The sequence below is a fragment of the Mesoplodon mirus genome (assembly GCF_964341445.2).
Source record: "Mesoplodon mirus genome assembly, chromosome: 11".
NCBI lineage: Eukaryota > Metazoa > Chordata > Mammalia > Artiodactyla > Ziphiidae > Mesoplodon > Mesoplodon mirus.
The window spans coordinates 60,436,080-60,461,373 of NC_138987.1; the positions used below are offsets into that span (position 1 = coordinate 60,436,080).

General features: G+C 47.4%; 2 protein-coding genes across 5 annotated transcripts; both read left to right on the forward strand.

The window, feature by feature from the left end:
- The first annotated feature begins 1,004 nt into the window (after positions 1-1,004).
- On the forward strand, positions 1,005-18,288 carry RAB5B (RAB5B, member RAS oncogene family). Of its 3 annotated transcripts, XM_082634890.1 has the most exons (7): positions 1,031-1,128; positions 2,380-2,440; positions 12,145-12,407; positions 14,164-14,315; positions 14,598-14,720; positions 15,283-15,376; positions 15,696-18,288. In XM_082634890.1, exons 3-7 carry the CDS (start codon positions 12,245-12,247, stop codon positions 15,809-15,811), a joined length of 648 nt encoding a protein of 215 aa, XP_082491016.1. In that variant the 5' UTR covers positions 1,031-1,128; positions 2,380-2,440; positions 12,145-12,244; the 3' UTR covers positions 15,812-18,288. The 3 variants fall into 3 exon arrangements, with proteins under 3 accessions (XP_082491015.1, XP_082491016.1, XP_082491014.1); XM_082634889.1 differs by lacking the exon at positions 2,380-2,440 and having other exon boundaries at positions 1,005-1,128; XM_082634888.1 differs by lacking the exons at positions 1,031-1,128; positions 2,380-2,440 and adding an exon at positions 1,143-1,323.
- A 1,173-nt stretch (positions 18,289-19,461) lies between these two features.
- SUOX (sulfite oxidase) lies at positions 19,462-24,719 on the forward strand. 2 transcript variants are annotated; one of them, XM_082636623.1, is made up of 4 exons: positions 19,462-20,292; positions 22,013-22,112; positions 22,364-22,541; positions 22,776-24,719. In XM_082636623.1, the coding sequence occupies exons 2-4, from the start codon at positions 22,063-22,065 to the stop codon at positions 24,183-24,185; spliced, it is 1,638 nt and encodes a 545-aa protein (XP_082492749.1). In that variant the 5' UTR covers positions 19,462-20,292; positions 22,013-22,062; the 3' UTR covers positions 24,186-24,719. The 2 variants fall into 2 exon arrangements, with proteins under 2 accessions (XP_082492749.1, XP_082492750.1); XM_082636624.1 differs by having other exon boundaries at positions 22,053-22,112.
- Positions 24,720-25,294: the final 575 nt, after the last annotated feature.

Sequence of the window (25,294 nt, forward strand, 5' to 3'; positions counted from 1 at the left end):
TTGCCCCCATTTTACAGCTGAGGAAAGTGAAGCTTATGTATTTCCTACTTCACTTTCCCCTAAACCAGCATCTCCCCCACCCCACCCCCCCCGCCCCCAGACACACATATCACATACACATACACACAAGGCTCCAGTTCCAGATTTTCAATGTTAGAGCTCAGGAGCAGCAGTATGATTGGAAGTGGGCTCCAAGGTAATTCGCATTGACGCTGCATTTCCCAGTAAGCTCGTCTTGTTTTCTTTTTGTTCCATATCAAAAACAGCAAAGTTTTCTAAAGATACTTATTCACATTTACATGCGATTCAGAATATATCAATCGTCTGTATGAAAAATTATTATAAAGGGGCTAAAGCCTCCCCAAGCTACCACTTCTTGGAGTTGCCATTGTCTCAGCTCACCAAAAAACATCTCAGACTGCCGGAGGCCATCCCCAAAATTCCTGTGCTCTGGGGCCCCACTAAAAGGAGGAAGTACCGACGTGAGGGCTGCTTAAATTCCTAGGCTCCGGGTCCCTAGGAGAGGTATTTCCCTTCACGCCCGCGAATTTGTGATAGAAGGCGGGGCGCCAGAGGCAGGCCCCGCCAAATCCCAGGGGAGGGGCGAAGGTCAGTAGCGGCCTTCCTAAGGCCTCTTTCAACCCCGCCTTGCCTGCCATTCAAGTCCCGAATTCTCGCAGTATTGGTTAAAGTTTCACTTTGACCCGCCCCCATCGCTCACCTGATTAGATGTTTATGAGTTAAAAGGCGGGGTCATGAGGGTGTCGAGATTCTACTGGTTAGAGTACACGCCTGTCAACAGAGTACCGCCCCCTACCTCGGGGAGCTCGCTCTTTAGTGGCTCCTCACCTTGTCCATCTTCAAAGTTTCCCTCTCTGTATTGGTCTGGGGCACCGCCTGTCCAGTCCTCTGCTCTTACGCCTCGGTGACAGCACCGCCTTTCTCCAGAGGATTGGCGGATTAGCACGCGCAGAGCCCACCCTTGATGGTAGGCGGGTAATCGTGCAATTGGCTGGGGCCCCCGCCACAGGGCGAGGAGGAGGAGGAGGGGCAGGAGGGTTTGGTTGAGCTGCAGCTGTTTGTCTGTTCGACACAGGCTTGGGCCCGACGGGGGAGACGGAGCCCCAGGTACCGGGCTGATGGAGCCCGCAAGGGCAGGGGCGGAGGCGCCCCGGAGAGGAGTGCGGCCTGAGGGCAGAGGCGGGTCTGGGCCTCCGCGAGGGGTTAGAGTGGCCCACCAGAGAAAGGAGAAGGGGGCCGGGCCCCGGCAGGCCTAATGGGGGCGCTGAGGAGGGGGCCGGGCGGGCTGGGAGCCCGAAGTTGGTGAGTCGGGGAGGCGGCCGGGTGGTGTTGGCGGCCGGGCTGGGGGCCGGCGCGGGAGGCCCGGGACTCGTGTGCGGGCTGGGGCAGGCCTCATTGAGCGGCGCCGAAGAGGGAGGAACTGGGGGAAAGGGACTGGGTGGCGGGTGAGGTAAGTCCATTCTCCCGGAGGTGAGGAGGGGTCAAACTCGGCGCCCGGGCCCGGAGGGGAACCGGGGCTGGGGCTCTCTCGAGAGGTCTCATTGGAAGGGCCAGGGAAGGGCTCTTAGCTGGGTAAGAGGCATTCTTTTCAGGGAAAGTGACTTATAAAAATAACTAGGGTGCCCCAGAGTTGAGCTGAGAGGGATTTGGGTTCAGTGCGGGAGAACTGAGACAAGCGAAGAAAGCTTTTCTAATCTAGAAGACTCAGGTAGCTGGGGCAGTGGAAGCAGGGCCTCCCATCAGTAATGGGAGCTTCTGGGAATGCTGAAGGGTGGGCTGGAGGCTCTGGGGCTTGCGAGTCATCACGCTTTTGTTCCCATTAGTGTGGAGATGTGGCAACTTGAAGTTTTTTGGTACTCCCGGGGTAGCCAATGAAGACAAAAGTAACTTTTTTTTCTGTGACTCTTGGCTATTCCAGACTCAGCCCCTGCACGTTCCCTTGGCCTCGCCTCGAGCTGGTTTAGGCTGCAGCCTCTGAGTTTCTTCTAACCTCCTGTTTCTCATGTCCTGTGAAAAAGCTAAGAAGTTAGATTTTGGGGGATGTTTGTTCGTTTCTTTCCTACTTAATAATGTGGTCTATACTGGAGACCATATCTCTCACCTAGAGGTGGGGAATCAGTGACTCATTTTCTGCATTGGAACTGGGCTTAGGGATCCCCAGCCATCCAGAGATCTCCTGACCATAGTTGGTGAAACTTTCGTGGCACTTAGGCTTGGATATTTCACAGGCAGGTAATGGTTATGTGGAACCAAGCCTGGAAATATGAGGTGATATCACTGAGGAAGGGATTTGGGGAAGAGTGAGAAATTCCATTCCAGAAGGTTGGCATCACCACTGTTCTTTGTCTACTTCTTCAGGAGCCCGGGTTTCTGAGCTATTAAAAAGTTGGGTCAAACAGAGAGGCACTTGGGGAAGGAGGTGAGTAGAGAAAAGGAAGATGGATTTCTAAGACATAGGGATCCCCTCCTCCCAGATATTTTTAACGGTCTACTGACCTCCTTAGTCCCCCCCATAGATTGGCGCTTATTGGATTTTCCCTTATTATACTTCCTCCTTTTTCCCTTTTATACCACTGTATTTTATAAATACATTTCTTCTTAATTAGAAAAGTAATAAGTGCATATTTTAAAATATTCACGTTTTATAGAAGTGTAAAAAGTGTAGATCCTCCCACATATACCTCACTCATTTCATCCAGAAAGGTCAGAGATAAGAGACAGTAGATTAGACTAATCTTACTTCACTTTGGGGGATGTGCCACCAAAGGCAATTCTGTTTTCATGTTCCCACCAAACTCTGGTTTCTCATTCTTTCCAGTTTTCCCTTCTGGGACCATACTCTGTTATTTGTTATGCTCCTTTCACAGTTCATTTTGTCTTGCTTTTATCAAATTCAGACAAGCAGAGAGCTGTAGTCTGGGTTATCCCTCACATCCTTACACACACATGTGCACACACACGCACACACCCCACTTGTGCACTGGGTATCCTAGGAAATGCCCAAAGAGTTGGCCAAAACGTCTTTCTCTTTTATGGGCAAGAAAGAAACATTAAAGTGAATGATTTTGTTTGGGAGAATTATTGGCATCTCTGCTAATGTGAGGAATTTGAGACTTCTATCTTCTGGTTCATGGTCTCTGCATGTTCAGATGATGTGACTGTCCCTTCATTATCCCAGAAGAAGATGATGGTTCTCCTAAGGGGCCCCTGTATCTGTCTTTCTATAATGATATGAGAAGCTTCCAAATTTCTCTGGCTTTGAAATTGGTTTTCCTCTAAACCTCAGCACAGCTGGGACATTTTATACACCACCTTATTAATTGAATTTGTCCTTACCGGCTTTAGAAGCCCTGTGATGTGCCCAGCCTTTATACAGTGCCCTCAGAAACCTTGATTATTGTACCCCCAGGAGCTTTTATTTTCTCTCCTGCAAAGCCAGTCCTAGAGAAAGTTGTGTAGGTGTGTGTGTGTGTGTGTTTGTTTTTTAAATCCTCACTAAGCTTTGCCATTTCCTACATCCTGATGATATCCTGTCCCTTTCTTCTATACATCCCTTCTTGTCTTTTCCACCTTCCCCATAATCAAAGCCTACTTGCAAAAAATGATCTGGAATTGCTCCATATTAAGGTGTAAATAACAAATAGTCACTTAAAGTATTAATCCTTCCCAGAGTTTTTGCTTCTTAAAGAGGGAGCTAAGGAGTGGAAATCATCAAGATAGAATTTCAAACATAGATCTGGAGTTACAAAAATATATTTGGAGAAGAGAACTTTCCCAGTGCCCTTGATGTCATACCTCATCCCTTCTAACTCTTACTTTGCCTGGGAGCAAGGATTGCTCTTTTATAGTTTACTTATTTGTGTGCATTGATACGAATTTGACTTATGAGGAGACATGGGGTAGGAGAAGCAAGTGTATAGGCTGCTCCCTAATCCTAAGGCATTTCAGATTGGAAAGCAACCAAAGTGTGAGACATTGAATTTAAAATAAGGAAACGCAACAGCCTTCTTGGAGGAGGGATACCTTGAAACCCTACACAATACACTCCCACTTCCCAAGAATGTTTTAGGAAAGATTTAGTCACTGACTCAAGTAACTGAGCTGAATAAGGAGCCACCCAGGTGAGCAAAGTGTGTGCAGATTTCTGAACCAGGTTGTAGTTTCTGTTGAGGGGCAGTGGGTACCTTGTCAGAGTGGTAGTATGATTTTTTTTTTTAAAACTTGTGTTTCTGAAGTTCAGGAATTAATAGAGATAATGACCCGAAGTTTTTTGAACATTTAACATCAACTGAAGATTCAGAGAACTTTGTTTTTAGCCACAGTTGCCTCAGTGTTACAGTGGGAGGGCTGCATATTTGGTGTGATTAGGCCATCTGAGGCATAGTAACGGGTGACAGGAAAAGCAGTTAGCCCATGTGAGTTGCAACAGTACCTTGTGGGCTGGGTCCCAAGGGGCCCCTCCATCCAGGGGAGATCACAAAGAGGCAAGAGGGAGAACCCTGTTAAAAACATTCCCAAGTGGAACTGAGTAAGAATCTATTTAGATGGCACAGAAGGGGAGGAGTAGATGGAGGAAGGAAGCAGGATTGCTTTGGCCTTAGTTAATGAACAGCTACTAGGGACCAGGCATTGTGCTCTGCTCTGGAGATTCAAGATGACATAAAAAATAGTCACACTTTTTGAGAAGTTCATAGTTTAGCAGAGCAGACAGACACAAACAATTAAGTCAAATAATGTAATAAATGCTGTGATAAGAATACAGGGGTTTTTTTGTTTGTTTGTTTTTGTTTTTTGCCTGTGCCACACGGCTTGTAGGATCTTAGTTCCCCAACCAGGGATTGAATCCGGGCCCTGGCAGTGAAAGCACTGAGTCCTAACCACTGGACAGCCAGGGAATTCCCAAGAATACAGTTTTAATACTATGGGATCCTAGAGGAAGCAGTGATGAATTCTGCTGGGGTGAGAGAGTAATTATGCAGTTTCACAGAGAAGGTGACATTTGAGCTTGGCTTTGAAAGACACGTTAGGTGTTTGCTAGGCAGACAAAGTGAAGAAAGGCATTCCAGTCTTTCATAGGTCAGTAATAGGGAGTTTGCAGTACCATGCTGATAAAAGATAAGAATGCTTTTTTTGCCTCTTGGGGAAATATAAGGGAGAGGGTGAGGTGGAAGGACTCTCATTTAAGCCTGTGACTCATTGGTTAACATTGGATCAACACAATGAGCCAGGTAGTGGAATTCAGTTTAAGATTTTGGTAATTCGGAGTCTAAACAAAGTTGGAGAGTTGAAGGTGTTTACTGGCTTCTGCTCTATCTTCCCTGCTCAGTAAATCTCACATTAATCCCACAGCCCATTGAATTCTGCAGAAATTGCCATTGCTTTCCTAGCGCCTTCCATTGAATTGCTTCTGTTTCAACTGTCCTGGCAGGGGTTGGTCAAGACCTTTTAGAGAAGCACAGTAATGAGTGAGTCCTTCTGTCAGAAGGATATGGGAGTAGATTCCAGTTCCCAGCGAAAGCCTGGGCCTTCCTAACTTGTTTTCAGTCCCAAAGGAAGTACTTATCTAAACTGAATAGAAGCAGAAACTATCCAATCTAAGCTCGTGTTCCTGTCCTGGTGCCGCCTTTGGATTTCAGTTCAGAGTTCAGCATCTCCTGCTTCCTGAAGAGGTATAGTGGTATAACAGGAGCCAGAGTACCTGGCTGAGAGTACTTGCTAGAAGGAGACTTGCTACTAAGCAGGTGTGTGAAAGCTGGCTGTGTGATAACATCTGGCAAGCTAGTTCATTTTATTTGCCTCAGTTTCCTCTCTGTAAAATATAGACTGGACTAGATGACCTCTAAACTGCCTCTTATCTGGCAAACTGAACGTACAGGGCTAATATTTGGGAGGGGGCTAGACTCCAGTGGCTCTGTGCCTTGAACTCAGTCTCTGATGGTAGATGACAGACTTCTGGAGGCTTCATATGTAGTTGGCATAGGAACCCAAAGCTACCAAGTGGGAAGGAATCTGAGGAATGGAGTCTTGCCCTAGGCAGACTCCATTCCTCAGGTTTCAGCAGGCTAAGAAACCTTTTCCCTTTTTTTTGGCCACACAGCTTGCGGGATCTTAGTTCCCCAGCCAGTGATTGAACCCATGCCCCCTGCACTGGACAGCCAGGGAAGTCCCTAAGAAACCTTTCCTATTCATATTTCCCTGTGCTGCTGGGAGAGCTGCTCACACTAAAGAACTTGCCCCTCATCCTCCACCTCTCCCTTCCCCAATAGACTGATGACGTGGTCATGCCTTAATCCTCCTTAGTTAATGGTCATTTTTTATATAAATTTTATTTATTTATTTATTTATTTTTGGCTTCATTGAGTCTTCATTGCTGCACGCCGGCTTTCTGTAGTTGTGGCGAGCGGGGGCTCCTCTTCGTTGTGGCTTGTGGGCTTCTCATTGCAGTGGCTTCTCGTTGTGGAGCACGGGCTCTAGGTGCATGGGCTTTGGTAGTTGCAGTACGTGTGCTCAGTAGCTGTGGCATGCGGTCTCTAGAGCGCAGGCTCTAGAGTTGTGGCTCACGGGCTTAGTTGCTCCGCGGCATGTGGGATCTTCCCGGGCCAGGGCTTGAACCCGTGTCCCCTGCATTGGCAGGCGGATTCTTAATCACTGCACCACCAGGGAAGCCCAGTTAATGGTCATTTGATAAGCCATTCTTGTGGGGCTGCACTTCTGAGGGAAGTTGTCATTTCTTCTCATCTGAACTGAAAGTGTTGAAGGGAAGAAAAACCTCCCTTTTTTGGCCACAGGTTTGAAGGTAATAATCATCACACCACTTGACTAGTTGGCTGTGATTATTTTTTGCCTTTGGATGGATCATTTGCCCACTGTCAACTGTTAACAAAAAAATCACTGCTAGAATAGGGGAAAAATCAATTGAATCTTATATGTATTATTCCATTTCTGTACCCCTGATCTTTTGAGAGTAGCTATTGCATAAGAAACATGATACCATTATTAACATGTTGGGTTTAAAGATCAAGGCACGGAGATGGGCAGCCCATCAATTACTGTGAACAGAGAGGGTAGGACATATTCTTGAGCTGAAACATTGGAGTGGGAGAGATAGTCTTTTCTAACCCCGTAGTTACTAATCTCTGACAGTTCAGTAAAGTTTGCCGATTGGCTCTGGGTTGACTTATCTGTGGGGGTTAGTGACCAACCCGTGTGTCTGTGACTGTTTCCTTTTTTTTTTTTTTTGGCCATGCCATGCAGCTTGCAGGTTGAACCCAGGCTGCGGCAGTGAAAGCGCAGAGTCCTAACCACTGGACTGCCAGGGAATTCCCACCTGTTTCCTATCTTCACACTTCTCCAACTCCCTACTGTTTTCCCAGGCCTAGAGAGACGTGTCTGCCGATGAGAATTCAGTCCACTCTAACTTAGTGTTCTGCTCCTTGGATCCCATGCTTTGAAACGTGAGGGAGTAAGTTGAAGAATCTAGTAACTTTTTCTGTTGTTTTTTAAGAGTATAGTGTATGTGTGTCAACCTAAAGGAAACTTGATCAGCTTATGATCTGTAGGGGTTTTTTTTTTTCCTATCGTGTCATCTGTTTTCTGTTGTAAAGTGTAGAGTTATGATGGCCTATCCTCTTTTCCTATGAAACAATGTATATGGAGTACTACGTAAATGTGTTTTTAAAAATAATTCTTGCAGATGCTGAGAAGCCCTAAGAGAAACACATTTCTTTTTTTTTTTTTTTTTTTTTGTGCGGTACGCGGGCCTCTCACTGTTGTGGCCTCTCCCGTTGCGGAGCACAGGCTCGGGACGCGCAGGCTCAGAGGCCATGGCTCACGGCCCCAACCGCTCCGCGGCATGTGGGATCTTCCTGGACCGGGGCACGAACCCGTGTCCCCTGCATCGACAGGCGGACTCTCAACCACTTCGCCACCAGGGAAGCCCCAACACATTTCTTAAATGTACCCAGAACTTCGGAATTGAATTCAAATTCTGCCTTTTACTACTTTCACCTATTATCCTCCCTACCCCAACCCCAGAAAGGCAAAGGGAGTGAGTGGCCTAAGATCACAGTGGGTTAATTGGCAAAGCAGAGAATAAAACTCAGGCTTGCCTGATTCCAAAGCCCTTACCACTGTGCAGGACTGCCTCTTTCGACTTTAGCTTTCCATTTTCATAATTTCTCCATAACTTTAGTAGCAGGGTTGGAGAACCTCTGACCCCTGGAGAGCTATATTAAACCCTCATCTTAATTTCACCTGGAAGTGCTTTTTTAGGCTGGCCAGAGACTAGACTTCCTACTAACCCATCTTTCAGATTCAGGCCTCTCCAAAGCAGTGTTTTTTAAACTTTTTTAGATTGTGGCTCATTAAAAAAAAAAAATTTTTTTTACATCATAATTCAGTGTATGTACATACACCCACAGTGAAACATTTTCACAAAATTATTCTCATGCTTATTATTTGCAATCCACTTGATTTTTTTTCTATTTATTTTTTCTTTTTTTTCTTTTTTTAAATATACTGATCATGATCCAGCAAGTGATTTCAAGGTCACTATTGGCTTACAGCCTACAGTTTGAGAAACACTGCTCTAAAGGTTTGAGGATGAAAAGAGCTAAAGAACTGTGACTAGTGGTTAAGAAGCTAATTAATACTGATTCTTGCAGTACTGGTTCCCAGAATTTTGGATTTAACAGACCAATTAATTTAAATTTGGGGGTTTCTATTTTTCCACATAAGTATATTTAGAAAGCTTACTACTGCCTATCAACACCATTATTGGTAATTTTTTTAAAAGCAATTTTTTAAAAAGTTATGTAGGAAACTAAAAAATATATATTTCCTGTTAAAAAAAGAATTATGTGGAATGAAAACACCTGAGTCCTTCACATACCGTTTTCCTCAATCCCACTCTCCTTAGAGGGAGGTAACCACTGTTAACAGATGAGTGTGTATCTTTCCATACCTTTTTCTCTGCAGAATGTTGCTTTGTTTTATAGAAATAGGATCAACCACATGTTTTGTTCTCCAACTTTTTTTTTTAACTTAACAATAGGTCTTAGAGGTTTATCCGTGCAAAAAATACATATTTACCTTTGAGGGAAAACTGATACAAAAAATGTAAGTTAGAAATCTTGTTATAAAGGATACTTCTAAAATGAATAAATTTAGCTTTATGAAGAACTTGCTATATCATTTTTATTTCATCATTTCATCACAGACCAGTGAAAACTTCATCACAAAGTGACACATGTATATCTGGATTCTTGGGACTCCGTGGCCTAGGGGACTAGAAAATACCCAGTAGGATCTGAGTAATTTCTTACAGTCCTCTGTCTTAATCTGGTCTACTTTGGGACTTGTCTGGGTTCTCATTTCAATCTCATTTCTCCATTAACTTCCTCTTTACACTTTTTTTTTCCTGTTTTTTTTCTCTACCTCTTTCATGTCATGGCTGCTCTTTAGGCATATATTGATAACAACTAATATTGAGATATCCTTTAATATATTAAATTGATCTTTTCTGTGAATCAGGGTCACTAAATAACAATACCTGTCTTTTTTTTAAACACTTTGGCAGTTTCTTTTTTTTCATTTTTTATTTTATTTTTTTAATTAATTAATTTATTTATTTCTTCTTGGCTGTGTTGGGTCTTTGTTTCTGTGCAACGGCTTTCTCTAGTTGCGGCAAGCGGGGGCCACTCTTCATCGCGGTGCGTGGGCCTCTCATTATCGCAGCCTCTCTTGTTGGGAGCACAGGCTCCAGACGCGCAGGCTCAGTAGTGTGACTCACGGGCCTAGATGCTCCGCAGCATGTGGGATCTTCCCAGACCAGGGCTCGAACCCGTGTCCCCTGCATTGGTAGGCAGATTCTCAACCACTGCGCCACCAGGGAAGCCCAACAATACCTGTCTTACTATTCATTAACACAATGTTAAACAAATTTTTCACTTAATCCTCAGGGCTACTCTATGAGGTATATACTTTTTCCATTTTATAAAGGTGAGGGCTTCCCTTTATAGCACTGAGGGTCCACACAGCCAAAAATAATACATAAATAATTTTTTTTTTTTTCTTTCTTTTTGCGGTATGCGGGCCTCTCACCGTTGCGGCCTCTCCCGTTGCGGAGCACAAGCTCCGGACGCGCAGGCCCAGCGGCCATGGCTCACGGGCCCAGCCGCTCCGCGGCATATGGGATCCTCCCAGACCGGGGCACGAACCCGTATCCCCTGCATCGGCAGGCGGACTCTCAACCACTGCGCCACCAGGGAGGCCCCATAAATAAATTTTTTTAAAAAGGTGGAAGGTAAGGCTCAGGCAGAGAAATTTTCTTGATGTCATATTAATAACGATTAGTAGCTTAATATTCATAGATATAGCACTTTTTGTCAAATATTTAAGTTCTTTGTATGTATTATCTCATTTAATCCTCACAACAACCTTATGAATTAGGTGCTCATAGGCTATTATCCCATTTTACAGATGAGGAAACAAATGCACAGGTAGATTTAGTAAATTGTCCAAAGATTTAAAGCTAGTAAGCAGAACTATAAAATAAATCCAGTGAATTGGACTCCACAGCCTTTGTTCCTCTACACCTCCTCCTGTATGGTTTTTCTGTCTTTACTAGGATTGCAGATATTTTTAACCCTGATTTGATCCCAAAGCAATTTGCTATAGTGAAAAAATAATGTTTCCCCGTATATGTCACAGTGTGATGTTTATGGAGTCACTAGAATCAGCCTTGGAGAAGGGAAAGATTAATTTGAACAAGCAAAGTATAATCCAAGCAACGCTTAGGTTTTGGGGATAGGTTTACATGCTGTGATCATGCTAACACTTCTTTGAATCTCACAGTTCCTTTCCCGTCAGAGTCAGGATGATGAAATATATTCAGGTTTGGATGATTGGACACTCAAAGTCCCAACTTTCTCTCTCTCTCTGTCTCCTCCTCCACCACCAGCTTTCCTAGCCACTTGGAAGGTAGAGAAGGTGGTTCAGTTTTATTCTTTCATCAAGTATTTATTGCTTGAAGACTTATCCCCTATACCATCTACTGGAGATTCCCGCATGTGTTTAGAAGGTACACCTTCTTTCTCTGCCTCTAACTTGGAGGGCTACAGCTGTTAGGCCCTTTCAGTGTGGAGGGTAGTCTAATCCCGAGGCACCAGGAAGACAGCTGCAAGTTGAGAGTAAGTCAAGCCTACTGACTCAGACTTGATAGATAGATTTTCAGACTTGGAGAGGTGGCAGAAGAAAAGTGAAAGAGTTAGTACTCAATGTAGTCTGTTTCTCTATTACTTTTTTTTTTTTTTTTTTTGCGGTACGCGGGCCTCTCACTGTTGTGGCCTCTCCTGTTGCGGAGCACAGGCTCCAGACGCGCAAGCTCAGCGGCCATGGTTCACAGGCCCAGCCACTCTGCGGCATGTGGGATCCTCCTGGACCGGGGCACGAACCAGCGTCCCCTGCATCGGCAGGCGGGCTCTCAACCACTGCGCCACCAGGGAAGCCCTCTCTATTACCTTTGACCAGAAATGAGAAAGGATGGATTTTCTGATCATTGGACCCTGGTTACATTTTCAGAAATGTCAATTTTCAGAAATGGTCGTGTAAGAAGGATATAGGACCAGAAGCTATCCCTCTACTCTTAGGATGGGTGACTCTTATCCCATACCCCTAGAGTGAATTTCTCATTTTGAAATCTAGAAAAAAGAGGGGATAAAAAAAAGGACAGCACCAGGACACCAAGGAGATAGTAGGGATCTAGGGTACTTTTGGGTGGATCTGGATGCTCTTCAGGCCAACTAAAAGTTGATCAATATGCTGTTCTTTGAAGACCTGGTGGGGAATGATTGGGAGATTAAAAACTACTCTCACATGGTTTTCAGTCTTTCCATTTCAGCACACTCTACTTTAGATGCAATTCTTATTTTATTGTTCCCCACTCTTACCAGTGAGTGTCAGGTGCCTGGGACCCTCTCAGTTGTGTAACCTTTTAATGGTAGGTGATTGTAAGAGTTAAGTCCTCATAGGAGCAAAGAAATGAAGAGATTCTGTCCTTTCTCTAAAAAGTGATTGCAGCTGTAATGGCCCTGTGTTTAATTTTACCTCCTTTTTTTCTTGCAGGACTGTTGAAGCCTGGAAGTCCCCTCCCCTCCCCCCTCCCCCCTCTGCCGCTTTGTGGCATCCCCCTCCCTCTACCCTTTCCCACTCTGATAATCTAGCCATGACTAGCAGAAGCACAGCCAGGCCCAATGGGCAGCCCCAGGCCAGCAAAATATGCCAGTTCAAGTTGGTCCTGCTGGGTGAATCTGCAGTGGGGAAGTCTAGCCTGGTATTACGTTTTGTCAAAGGGCAGTTCCACGAGTACCAGGAGAGCACCATTGGAGGTGAGTACTTCAGGGAGAGAAGAGTTTCAATGCTGAGAAGGCTTTTGAAGGGAGATCTAGGGATCTGTTTGTGGAGCTGGCCCTCTTAGCTCCCTGGAATGGAAATCCTTTGAGAAACAAAAAAAATGGCCATAATGCCCAAAAGTAGGTCTGTGTTCATCCTCTTACTTCCTAGAAGAAAGTTAGAAAGGTTGGCCTTTGAGCACCAAGAAAACCACTGATTTTTTTATCTGTCTGTTTTCCTCCTCCCACTCTCATCTTAATGCCAGTGAAGTTCAGTTGAGTGTCGTCTTGAGCAGGGTTGGTTTGGGGCAGTGGCTCATAAAGATGTACATCAGAATCACCTGGGGAGCATTTTCATCCTATGCATGCTTGGGCCCTACCCTAGATCTACTGATTAGTATTGGAGGTAGGGTGAGGTTGGTGGCAGTATAGACATGTATGTTTGGAAAAGCTCCTTAGCTGATCCTGATGCACATATCTAGTAAAACAGAGGTTAGAACTAAATACAAAACATAAAGGAATCTGCTTTTCCCACCTTTGCTACCTTCTCTTTGCCACTACCCCAAAATAGGGTGGTAATTCAGTAAAGGGTCTTTTATGAGAACTCCCATGTTAACTCCTTCCCCACTTTTATTGGGGGGGTGACTTATTTCCAAGTCACCTTGGAAATGTGTTCTTGGACCAGCAGAGGTAATATGAAAAAGTAACAGCCAAATAATACTGATAATGGTGGGACCTCACAACAGGCTTTAAAATCGTCTAATCAGTTCTTTTTTTTTTTTTTAATTTTATTTATTTTATTTATTTATTTTTGGCTGTGTTGGGTCTTCGTTCCTGTGTGTAGGCTTTCTCTAGTTGCGGCGAGCAGGGGCTACTCTTTGTTGCGGTGCGCGGGCTTCTCATTGCAGTGGCTTCGCTTGTTGCAGAGCATGGGCTCTAGGCGCGTGAGCTTCAGTAGTTGTGGCAGGCGGGCTCAGTTGTTGTGGCTCACGGGCTCTAAAGCATGGGCTCAGTAGTTGTGGCACACGGGCTTAGTTGCTCCGTGGCATGTGGGATCTTCTCGGACCAGGGCTTGAACCCGTGTCCCCTGCATTGGCAGGAGGATTCTTAACCACTGTGCCACCAGGGAAGTCTCTGTCTAATAAGTTCTTTTTTTTTTTTTTTTTTTTCTCGGTACACGGGCCTCTCACTGTTGTGGCCTCTCCCTTTGTGGAGCACAGGCTCCGGACGCGCAGGCTCAACGGCCATGGCTTACGGGCCCAGCCGCTCCGTGGCATGTGGGATCTTCCCAGACCGGGACACAAACCCATGTCCCCTGCATCGGCAGGCGGACTCTCAACCACTGCGCCACCAGGGAAGCCCTCTAATCAGTTCTTGATGTGACTTTTATCTGAAGCTTATTATCTCCGTCATTATCTCTTATTCCTCAATTTTGGTTAGAAGAGGGATGACTCTGGTATAAGTGCCAGTTCTTTCTGTCCCTCAAAGTTTACGATGTTCCCCCATTCCTTAGCTAGAGGAACTTCTGGCAGGGAGGACTTAGCCAAGAGAAGGCTTAATTCTGGTTCCAAGATCTGAAGGAAAATGCTAAAGCTTACCTGTGTGTAAGGAGGAGAATGCTAAACCTTTCCTGTAGCTGAATGGCCTGGGTGGTGACTTGTCTTAGACCCAGAGTAGAGATATTTTGAAGGAGGGTGGGATCTTCCCATGCATCCTCCCACTTACAACAGCTTCTCTGTTCTCTCATTCGTAGCGGCCTTCCTCACCCAGTCGGTTTGTCTAGATGACACAACAGTCAAGTTTGAGATCTGGGACACAGCTGGGCAGGAGCGATACCATAGCTTGGCCCCCATGTACTACAGAGGTGCCCAAGCTGCAATTGTGGTTTATGACATTACTAATCAGGTAAGTGGGCTGAGAAGATTGTCCTTGCTTTTATTTATAGGAATTAAAATAGGTGGGGGAGAGAAAACTTGTTCTTGAAGCAGCAAAATAAGAATACAGAGTATGCTTCCAAGTGCTGAGAAGATAGAGGTAATGAATTACCAGAGACAGGTGGTTTCAATGAGTGAAGGCTGCTTAGAAGAAGTGAGTTTTGAGACTGGGCTTTGAAGTTGAGGGGCCTGGATTGGCAGTCAGTAGGCTGAATGAGCCAGCCTACTCATTCTCATCCTTGTGTTTTCCTAGGAAACCTTCGCCCGAGCAAAGACATGGGTAAAGGAACTACAGCGACAGGCCAGTCCTAGCATCGTTATTGCCCTGGCGGGGAACAAAGCTGACCTGGCCAACAAGCGCATGGTGGAGTACGAAGTAAGATGGCCACAGAGTCCCTCTCTGACACACTCCCTCTGTGCTTGGGACCTCTTTTTACCAAACCTGCCCTTTCTGAAAATCTCATCTGAGGACATTCATCATCTCATTCCCCAGTTCTGCACCAAGTTAAATACAGCAACACTGTGACCCTAATGCCAGCCAGGAGATTTTAGAGGAGTCAGAAGAAAATTCCAGAGCAGAGGGGTAGGGAAGTACCAGTACCAGCTGTGGGGGTACCAGTATGAAAAGAGGAAGGAGGGAGCAGTTGAATTTGAGGTAAGGGATACTCAAGTGTCAGAACCCAAAAGCCCCCAACCAACTTACCTCCTCCCCAGTAATTAAGATTCCTGACATCTGTTTGTTGGATTAAGTGGTTTAGACCATGGGTTATCCCTTGAGGGAGTCATCTCCAAAATATGGGTCCAGGGCCAGCTGGCTCAGGGGCAGTTAAGGGGAGGGAACCTAGGATATTGTCTAGCTCTGGTGCTACATGGGAGTGGAAAGGCAGTACTTGTTCCTGCCCTACAGTCTGAGTACCAGTACACCCCACCCCTTGCAGGAGGCCCAGGCGTATGCAGATGACAACAGCTTATTGTTTATGGAGACTTCAGCCAAGACAGCTATGAACGTGAACGATCTCTTCCTGGCAATAGGTAAGGTCAGAGCAGCCTGAGGTCTTCCTGTGTGTTTTCCCTTGCCTCTAGGCAAGATGACTAACCCAAGTCGTAAGGATAAATGGGAGCGTCTCCTCTTATGAAAACTTTAGGTGTGGAAATACCTCAACTTTCCATTGTGACCTCCATCCTTTGGCTGCAGTTTGAGCCCCCTTGTCTTCAATGTAGTTTACAATGAACCCTCACCTCTTCGGAACATTCTTTTAGTCTCTCGCATTTCCACTTTCCCCCAGTAGTCTTTTTCTGGGGGGATGAGTAAAATCTACCATACTTTGTTCCCTTCTGTTTTTATCTCTAGCTAAGAAGTTGCCAAAGAGTGAACCCCAGAATCTGGGGGGTGCAGCAGGCCGAAGCCGGGGTGTGGATCTCCATGAGCAGTCCCAGCAGAACAAGAGCCAGTGTTGTAGCAACTGAGGGTGTGGCTAGCGGCAAACAAGTATGGAGCTAGCACGAGAGCTCAGAAATAACCTCCATCCCCACCGCTCAGCACACAGCCCCTACGGTAACAGCACACTGGGCCCTGGCTCCCAAGGGCTGCCTCTTGACAGCTCCGTCATGGCACTTTTTAACGCTTCAGCAACAACACCAGGCAGCTGTTGCCACTGGCCTCCTACCCCTGCTCTGGGGCTTGGGGGTCAGGTCCCCCAGGACTTACCTTCCAAAACAAACTTTCTTCACTTTGTATTATAGGTGCAAGACAGTGACCTACTTATCTTTCCTCCTCCTCCCGATTTTTTCAGAAAACTCTTTTTTTGTCTCCTGCCCCTTCCCCTTCTGCTTTTGGTCAGTCTCTCTTCTTGATCCCCTTTTCTTCCTCTCCCCAGGATGGAGAAGGTAGTGAACCCAGGAAGTGAGGAAGGAGGTTTCCAGTTCAGTCACATTAAGGACCCTGGGGGAAAGTAAGGCTCAGAGCAAGGGGGAGTAAGGAAACATTTCCTTTTTGTTTTTATTTGGTTGGAGTTTCTCATATTTGAAAACACTGAGTTGGCCTTGTGGAGGGTGTTTCTAGGTAGAGGTGAGAATGGGAAGGCAAGCTCTCAGGCACCAGGTTGGAGTCTTGTTAGCTAACTGGGCAGAGGTGAAAGAGGTGGAGATGCAGTGTCATCTGTGGCTCAGGAACTCTTCTAAGGCTTACTTTCCCCTCACCCAGCCTCTTAGGTAGCTTCTCCCCCATAGTGGGGGAGATTCTGGACCCCAGAGTCCTCCAAAGAATCTTCACTGGTTGCCTGCATCTTTGGCTCTGCTGTGATCTAAATGGAGGAGGGACCAGTTTCTGACACCCATCCTCTGACTTCACATATGCATTTTTTTCTCTCTGGCCTTCAGGTGGCCTCAGCCCCAGCCACGATATCCCCCTGCAGTTTGCACTTTAATTGATGGTAGTTCAGTTGTGATACTTGTTTTATGGGGGTTTTGATTGATTTACCTGCCCTTTTAACTTTTTAATTAAGTGGAATCTGAGGTGTATATGAGGTTAGGGGAGGGGCTGTAGAGAACAGTACCGGTGGCAGCTACTCAAGCCCAATCTCCACTGCTAGCTTCCTCCAACTCTGATTCTTACTTCACCTATATTCTTGCCAGCCTAACTCTTGGGTATAGGTTTACCTTTCCTGAGGAATTAACTGAGCAACTGGAGAGCAGTCTCAGGATAGCATAGGCTGTTGTAGGGGAGTGAAGAGGAGTCAGCAAGAGGGAGGAGGTTTCTGTTCTTTCCCAGGGTTCCCATTCAATTTGATCCACCCATTACCATGTCTTTTCTACTTCCCTGTAAATAGGTATGATCTTTATTCCCACTGTACAGTCTGATCTGTCCCCCACCTCCCATCAGGCCCTATTTCTTTTCTCCTTTGTTAGTATCTTCAGTTTGGTCCCTCCATGCTTACCCCCCAAACCCATCCCCCATGCAACCAGTGGTTTAATCCATGTACCACTGGGGGAGTTAGTACCACAGAGGCCTGCTTGTGGCCCCCTAATATAACACCTGTTGCTGTGGACAGGGAACGACTGACACTGAAGGTCCCCAACAGCTGTCTCACATCACCAGAGGACGTTGGTCCTTTCTAAATCTCTAGTCTCTTTTCACATCCCTCATCAGGTATTTTAAGATGTCTTTGGGAAGCCATCAAGGCAAGAGAGAACTCTAAATCCCTTCTTGTTCTAGCCCAGGGTTTTGAGGAGATTGGGGGAAATAAGATAGGAGAGGCCATAGTGACCTAGGATTGGAACCTTTCTGCCCTTTTGGCTTGCAGACTGCCTTCTGTCCCAGAGAAGCTGAGAAATCCGTGAAGCTGAGATTCTGAAGGACCCAGCTTAGGTTCTTCCACTTACACCTAAATTCCCTTCCTTTACCAGGGGCAGCCTTAGTTCCCGTGGCCCTGAAACACATACACATTTTCCCCTCCTTTTCCCAGCACCCACTAGCCCCCCAGAGCAGCCAGTGCATCCTTACAAGTGGAAGACCTACGATGGCTCTCTTAAGTTTCTTAGAAATGAAGTTCTTTCTCTGTGTAGTTTTCCCCATGGAGCAGTAGTGAAGATGTTTCGTTGCCTTGGGTCTGGGAAACCATTTCTCCAGGCTTCTCCCCTCCCCTGCCCCTCTTAGGAACAGGATTGGCCTTAGCTTCTGGGCCTATCTGCTGCCTTCCTTCTACTTCCTATTAGTTCTTCTGCTTTCCTTTGAGCTCTGTTGGGCTTAGGGAATCTTAGTTTTTATTTCCCAGGTCTTCATTTTTTTCTTCTGATTTTTTTTTTTTTTTTTTTTTTTGCTTCTAAGAAAGCATTTGCCTTTTTTCCCCTTTCTTCCTCTCCCAACATAACAATCGTGGTAACAGAATGCGACTGCTGATTTACCAATGTATTTAATGTAAGTAAAAAAGGAGAAAAAAAAAGTATTGGAGTGTTGCTGCTTCTTTTTTTTGCTATTTCTCTGTCTGTTACTAGAAATTTGGAAGGCAACCCAGTAATGTTTTATTGAATCAGAAACACACCCTCCCTTGCATCCTGGTACCTCTTTATTCTCATTAATATTTTCTTGAATAGTGAGATAACCCAATTTGGAAAATAGCCCCTTTATTGCTGTTTAATCACTCCTGTTCCCAGGCCACTAGAGAGCTCACCAAATCTGTCCCTAGCTTATTTTTTTAGGCCATCCTAACATTGTATGCATGGAAGGGGGTGGTGGTCTGTGGACCTCTGGGCAGACAATTGATGAGATTGGAGGGAGAGGTGGTATTGTGAATACTTTGAAGTATTATGCAACTATCTATGTGCAGCTTTCTAGGGAGAGGGCCCACTGCCTTAATTAGTATCTCAAAGGGGTCCATGACCTAAGAAAGTTTTTTAAAAATCACTGAGTTAACATTATTGATTGATCATGTGGCTTCTACCCCAACAGGAAAATTTCAACAGGAAATTCTGCTCGTTTCTTGCTGTACTTGAAGCCCTCAGTCCCTCAAAGTCTAAGTGGAAGTGGCGGGGCGGGGGGGGAATGATACAGAGAAAAGATTAGGTATGGTTGTAGGAGGAGTTTTGAATTCCAAAGAATCTGAAGGACAGGAAAGACAGAGCCTGGAATTCAGTCCCATCTCTGACAGTTTACCAGCTGTGGCCTTGATCAAGTTACTTAGCTGCTTTCTGCCTCAGTTTCTTCTGTAAAATGAAGAAAATTTGAGATTTAAAGGTCAATTATATAAAGCATGTGTGTGGCTTTAATGTAGGGTGACACTGTTATTAGGCAGAAGTCTTATCCCATGGCTTCAGGCAGTCCTTAACTGACTTCTCTGTATCCTGGGTAGGATAGGTTGGGCGTCAGGCCTCTCTGATGATTTAACTGTACACAGTTGAGTTGGGAATCCTTCTTTTTCCAAAAACCTTAGAGCCAAAATCACCTTTTCACTGTCAATTCCGCTTACTGTATATCTCTTAGGACTCCCCCCACGGCTTCTTCATTCCTAGTAAAATCTCCTCTTCTAGTTCAGTTTAGGAAAGCAGAAAGGCAGGGGAAATGATCTTCACTTAAAGTAAGGTTGTAACTCAACCTTCTAGTCTCTAGAGGGCAGTGTGGATACGTTTGCCCCGGGTCCACAGCTAGCCAATGACAAGTTTTCACTCCCACACCAAATGATAAAAGGGTAATAGCAAACAATTTCTGTTAGTATCCTTTATTCTGACATGAGCAGTTATAATCTTCCTACTTTTGGGCGTTGAAATGTCATCAAGTGTCGACTTTTTAAAAGAAATTGACAACTAAGCAAAATTAAAAAGATGTCTATGTAGTGGTGCTGGTTCTATGATTTGAGGAGACATGCAGCTGGTCCAAGGGATCTCGAAGGCTTTGAACCACCATTTTAGGCCCCATTTCTGCTCTCATTCCTGGACATAAAAGAATCGAGCGCTTGATCTTGTTTTCTCTAAAAGGCAAACAGGGCTGTTGTAGTTGCAACACAGGCGTTTGTCAACGAATAGGTTAGAGGCTGAGCTCACCACCGGGAGAAAGCCGGCTGGATCCCGAGGCCTCTAGTGAAAGCACCTTGTGTCTCGGCTGGTGGGGCGGGGCGGGGCGGGGACATCTCTCAGCCCAACCTTTGGAGTCCTCACCACCTTCCACTGCCCGGGCTCCGGACATCATGAGGTCCCACTCCTCGTCTGGCGGGGGTGGAAGCAAAAACAGCCCGTCTTATCTCCGAGCCCAGGTGGCGCGCCGCCTGCCTCGGCCTCCAGGAGGCGGGCACAGCAGCTAGGAGGCGGCCCGCCGCCCGCCAATGGCTGGGGGACGAGCCGAGGGGAGAGAGTGGTCCTTTACTCCGGCACAACGTCACGGCGCAGGCCCCGCCCCTTCGCTGGCAGCCGCTGGGCGCCGAGCGGGTAAAAGAGCCACCGTGCGGACGCCGAGCTGGGTAAGGAGGCTGGGGACGGGAGAGGGAAGAGGAGGAGACAGGGTTAGTAACCTGGGCGGCGGCGGTCTTGGCACCCAGGGGGTGCTCCGAATTCTAAGGACAGCAAAACTGCCAGTACCTGCCTCCACTCCCGCTAGCTTTGTGCTCCTGGGCCGCGGCGGGGCGTTGCTACAAGACACTCCTGGGCCAGCTGTTGGGCAGTGACATGGAACCGGGTGCTTGGGCCCCGGTGCTGGACATATCCATGTTCTACCCAAAGTGATCCTGCGGAGTGACTGGCCACCACCCGCACAAGGGGGTGGCATCCGTTTTGCAGCAGAAGACCGCCTCTCCCAAACCTGGGACACTGGGCTGACCGAGTTCACCTACGAGTCAGCTCTACCTGCACCGCTCCAGTCTGGTTATAGTGGGCTGCTGGGACTGAGGGAAAGTGGGAGGGAGAGTGAGGGTCCCAAGGCCCAGGAGTAAAATGCAGACTCTGCTCCTGTTCCTAGCTTCCTCGCAGTTTCTGTGCCGGCACCCCTCTTTAGCATCTCATCAGCAGTTCTGACTCTTCTCACCCCTCCCTGCTTTGGCCCTCCTGGGGTCAGTGATCTGCTCAGTGCTGTAAGGAAGAAACTGCTGCAGGCCAGAGCAGAAAAATTACCCTCTTCCTTCTCTAGCCCATCCCCTGACATCCTGGCCATTAACTCCTCAATTTGCTGAGCTCACTGGAATGGCATAGACAAGGTAGGGGTTGGGGTTGGTCCAGATTGGGGTCCAGTTCCCAGCCGGGTTCAATTTTTATTTTTTTAGGGTGGGTGGAGGGAAAAGCCTTCAATGATAATGTTATTACTTGTTTGCTCATCACAGCAGCTCTGCTAGGTAGATCTCATTTCATAGATGAGGACACAAGTTCAGAGAGGCTTGGTATCTTGCCCAGGAGCAGGGCTGGTTAATGGCAGGACTGGTTTTATAAAAGCAAAGCAGTTTGACTCCAGCATCCGAGCTCCTTCACCTCCCACTTTTTTCACCTTTTTGTCTCTCTTTAAGTGAGTACACCCTGCGGTTGTCCTCTGCTGACTTCAGAAATAATCAACTGGCAAGGGCTTCCCTGGTGGCACAGTGGTTGAGAATCTGCCTGCCAATGCAGGGGACACGGGTTCGAGCCCTGGTCTGGGAAGATCCCGCATGCCGCAGAGCAACTAAGCCCATGAGCCACAACTACTGAGCTTGCGCGTGTCTGGAGCTTGTGCTCCGCAACAAGAGAGGCCGTGACAGTGAGAGGCCCGCACACCACGATGAAGAGTGGCCCCCGCTTGCCGCAACTAGAGAAAGCCCACGCACAGAAACGAAGACCCAACACAGCCAAAAATAAACAATAAATAAATTAATAATAATAATAAACTGGCAAACTGGACAATAGACTTTTGCCTTCTGCCCTTTAGGCCCTGGCCCCCATTGTTCTCTGTAGTGGACAAAGTAGAGAGTGGAGGATGGGAGACAGGTGGTTCTAGGAGACTCTCTCCCATCCCCCATTCCTTTCCATCCTGTCAGCATATTCTGTCTCCGAAGTTCTCCAAGTTTTCTCTAAGGGCCCATTTGGACCCCCACTTCCATTCTTTGGCCTCATTACCACAGGAAAAGTTTACCCATTTGTCCAGAGAGCTCCTAGCTGATCTCCTCTGTGTCCTTCTCCCACCCATTCCCTCAAGCTACCCTAATCTCATCCCTGTTGCAGGTCTCCCTGTCTTGATCCTGGAATCTTCCTCCTATCCTAGGTCTGCCATAATGCTGCTGCTACACAGAACTGTGGTCCCAGGGCTCCGACAGGCCTACAGGTAGGCCATCCAGTTCCTAGCCCATATCTCCTACTCCCTGTACCTTTAGGACTCTTATCTGCGAGATTAAGATGGTTGACGTAGTGGCCAGGGAGGAAAGGGAAAGCCATGTCCCACTTGTCCCACCCATCCCTGAGAAACTAAGTCCCAACTGAAGAAACCAATTGTTAACCTGGGAGAGGTACACCCCAGGCCTTCCCTAGCCCTTATAACCAGAAGTGTGCTACTAAGAAGACTTCTCTCTCTTCCAGACTCAAGTCAGCCCCTTCAAGGCTCTGCATTCGGGCCTGCTCTACAAATGATTCATTTCAGCCACAGCGCTCCAGCCATGCCTTCTCTGGTGATAACTCCAGCACCAGGGGATGGAGAGTCATGGGGACTCTGCTAGGCCTTGGTGCAGTGTTGGCCTATCATGACCACCGGTGCAGGGTAAGTAGGGAAGGAAGGGGCTTCACTGTCAGAACAAAGGGGCCCTAGTGAGCTCCCCAGGCAACCCAGGCTTTACCACAGAGCCCACAGTGACACTGCTTCATGCACAGTAGAGATGGAATTTGTTACCTCCATTTCCCAGTGGCCACAACTTTGTGGGTTGGGTCAGGGTGAAGTGAGTGATTTCTTCTTAACATTTTGTTCCCTTTTGCCTCACCCCTGCCTTGCCTGCAGGCTGCTCAGCAGTCACCACGCCTATACACGAGGGAGGAAGTGAGATCCCACAGCAGCCCTGAGACTGGGATCTGGGTGACTTTGGGCTCTGAGGTCTTTGATGTCACAGAATTTGTGGACCTACACCCAGGGGGTCCATCAAAGCTGATGCTAGCAGCCGGGGGTCCTCTAGAGCCCTTCTGGGCCCTCTATGCTGTTCACAACCAGTCCCACGTGCGAGAGATACTGACGCAGTACAAGATTGGGGAGCTGAGCCCCGACGACAAGGCAGCCTCCATCTTGAAGACCTCTGATCCTTACGCTGATGATCCTATACGTCACCCAGCCCTGAAGGTCAACAGCCAGCGCCCCTTTAATGCAGAGCCCCCCCTTGAGCTGCTGACAGAAAACTACATCACACCCAACCCTATCTTCTTCACCCGGAATCATTTGCCTGTACCTAACCTTGACCCAGACACCTATCGCCTACGTGTAGTAGGGCCACCTGGGGGTCAGTCACTGTGCCTATCCCTGGATGACTTGTACCAGTTCCCCAAGCACGAGATCACCGTCACTCTGCAGTGTGCCGGCAACCGGCGCTCTGAGATGACTCGGTTCAAAGAAGTAAGAGGTCTGGAGTGGAGTGCAGGGGCCATTAGCACTGCACGCTGGGCTGGGGCACGGCTCTGTGATGTGTTAGCCCAGGCTGGTCACCAACTCTCGGAAACTGAGGCCCATGTCTGCTTTGAGGGACTGGACTCAGACCCCACAGGGACTGCCTATGGAGCATCCATCCCTCTGGCACGGGCCATGGACCCTGAAGCTGAGGTCCTGTTGGCATATGAGATGAATGGGCAGCCTCTGCCTCGTGACCATGGCTTCCCTGTGCGGGTGGTGGTCCCTGGTGTGGTGGGTGCCCGCCATGTCAAATGGCTGGGCAAAGTGAGTGTGGAACCAGAGGAAAGTTACAGCCACTGGCAGCGGCGGGATTACAAAGGCTTCTCTCCATCCGTGGACTGGGACACTGTAGATTTTGACTCGGCTCCATCTATTCAGGAACTCCCTGTCCAGTCAGCCATCACACAGCCCAAAGATGGGGAGACAATAGAGTCAGGGGAGGTGACTGTCAAAGGCTATGCATGGAGTGGTGGAGGAAGAGCTGTGGTCAGGGTGGATGTGTCTCTGGATGGGGGCCTAACCTGGCAGGTGGCTGAGCTGGATGGAGAGGAACAGCGTGCCCGAAAGGCCTGGGCCTGGCGGCTATGGCAGCTGCAAGCCCCTGTGCCAGCTGGGAAAAAAGAATTGAACATCGTTTGTAAGGCTGTAGATGACAGCTACAATGTTCAGCCAGACACAGTGGCCCCAATCTGGAACCTGCGAGGCGTGCTCAGCAATGCCTGGCACCGTGTCCATGTCCATGTTGCTCCATGAGCAAGTGAAATGGAACCATCTACTCTCCAGAACCACCTCCTGAACCCCTTTCCACACCCATCCCTTGGCCTCATTACCACAAAAAAAATCCTTCCCTCCACCTCTCCATGTCTTGATCACAACCCTGACTATGCCTTCCGAAGCCACACACAGGTACATGCATTGCACACTTCCACCCAGGCACCCGCTCCCCTTTGACAGGAGGTGTTACATACCCCTCCTGGCCACTGACCCAGTGCCTTCAAGGAGGTAAGAGCTGCTGGAGCAAAGGGCTAGAAGTAGGAAAAGTAATTCTGGAAGCAAGTGCTATTTTCTCTACCTACCCTATCTCCATTTCTAGTGACTATCACCACTGAGGCCTTATTTTGCTTTTCTTCTTGGATTCTTCAGAGAATGTGCGAGGATATGTGTTAGAAAAGTGTATATGCTACTTTTTACTGCATCTCTAGGTTGCCAGGGGTTGTGAAGGGCGCAACCCTCTCCCTATATTGTTCAACTTTTCTAAATCAATAAAATATCTGTTTAAGACTACCACTCTGAAAAAGCAAAACAAGATTATGACCTTTGGGACTTCTCTTGAGGCTGGGGAGTGAGCAAGTTGCAGGAGGGCGGTGCACTGATTGGTACTGGGATATCTAGTGAGACAACCCAAAACAAACAAAAGGGGGGAAGGGAAAAAGGAAGCAGGGGCAGGGAAGTCAAGATTGGGGTTTCCTTCTCTGAAGTCTCAGTATCAGCGGGGCTACTTAGGTGAATGACCTCAGGATATCCCCCAAGAGAGGACTTTTTTTTGATTTGGTATCCTTAAGCCCCTCCCCCCCACAATTCCTACGCACTTGGCAGGAAAGGCAAAGAATGCTAAGAGGTCAAAATCAATACTGTCTTAGGGGCGGCAAAGGCAAAACTTGGCACTAGGGGCAGATGTGCCACGGCAACTAGGGCGTCCAACCGTGGCCTTGTTTGCAAAGTAGATGCAGATGAAGGGGCAGTCATTTAGTTATCCTTTGCCTGCGACCGCGCCTTTAGGACTTGAATCTTTCGGCGCTCGGCTACTCTCCCCTAGCTCTTCCTCCCTTGTCTCCCCAGCTTGTGGGCGCTCGGTGTTCAGC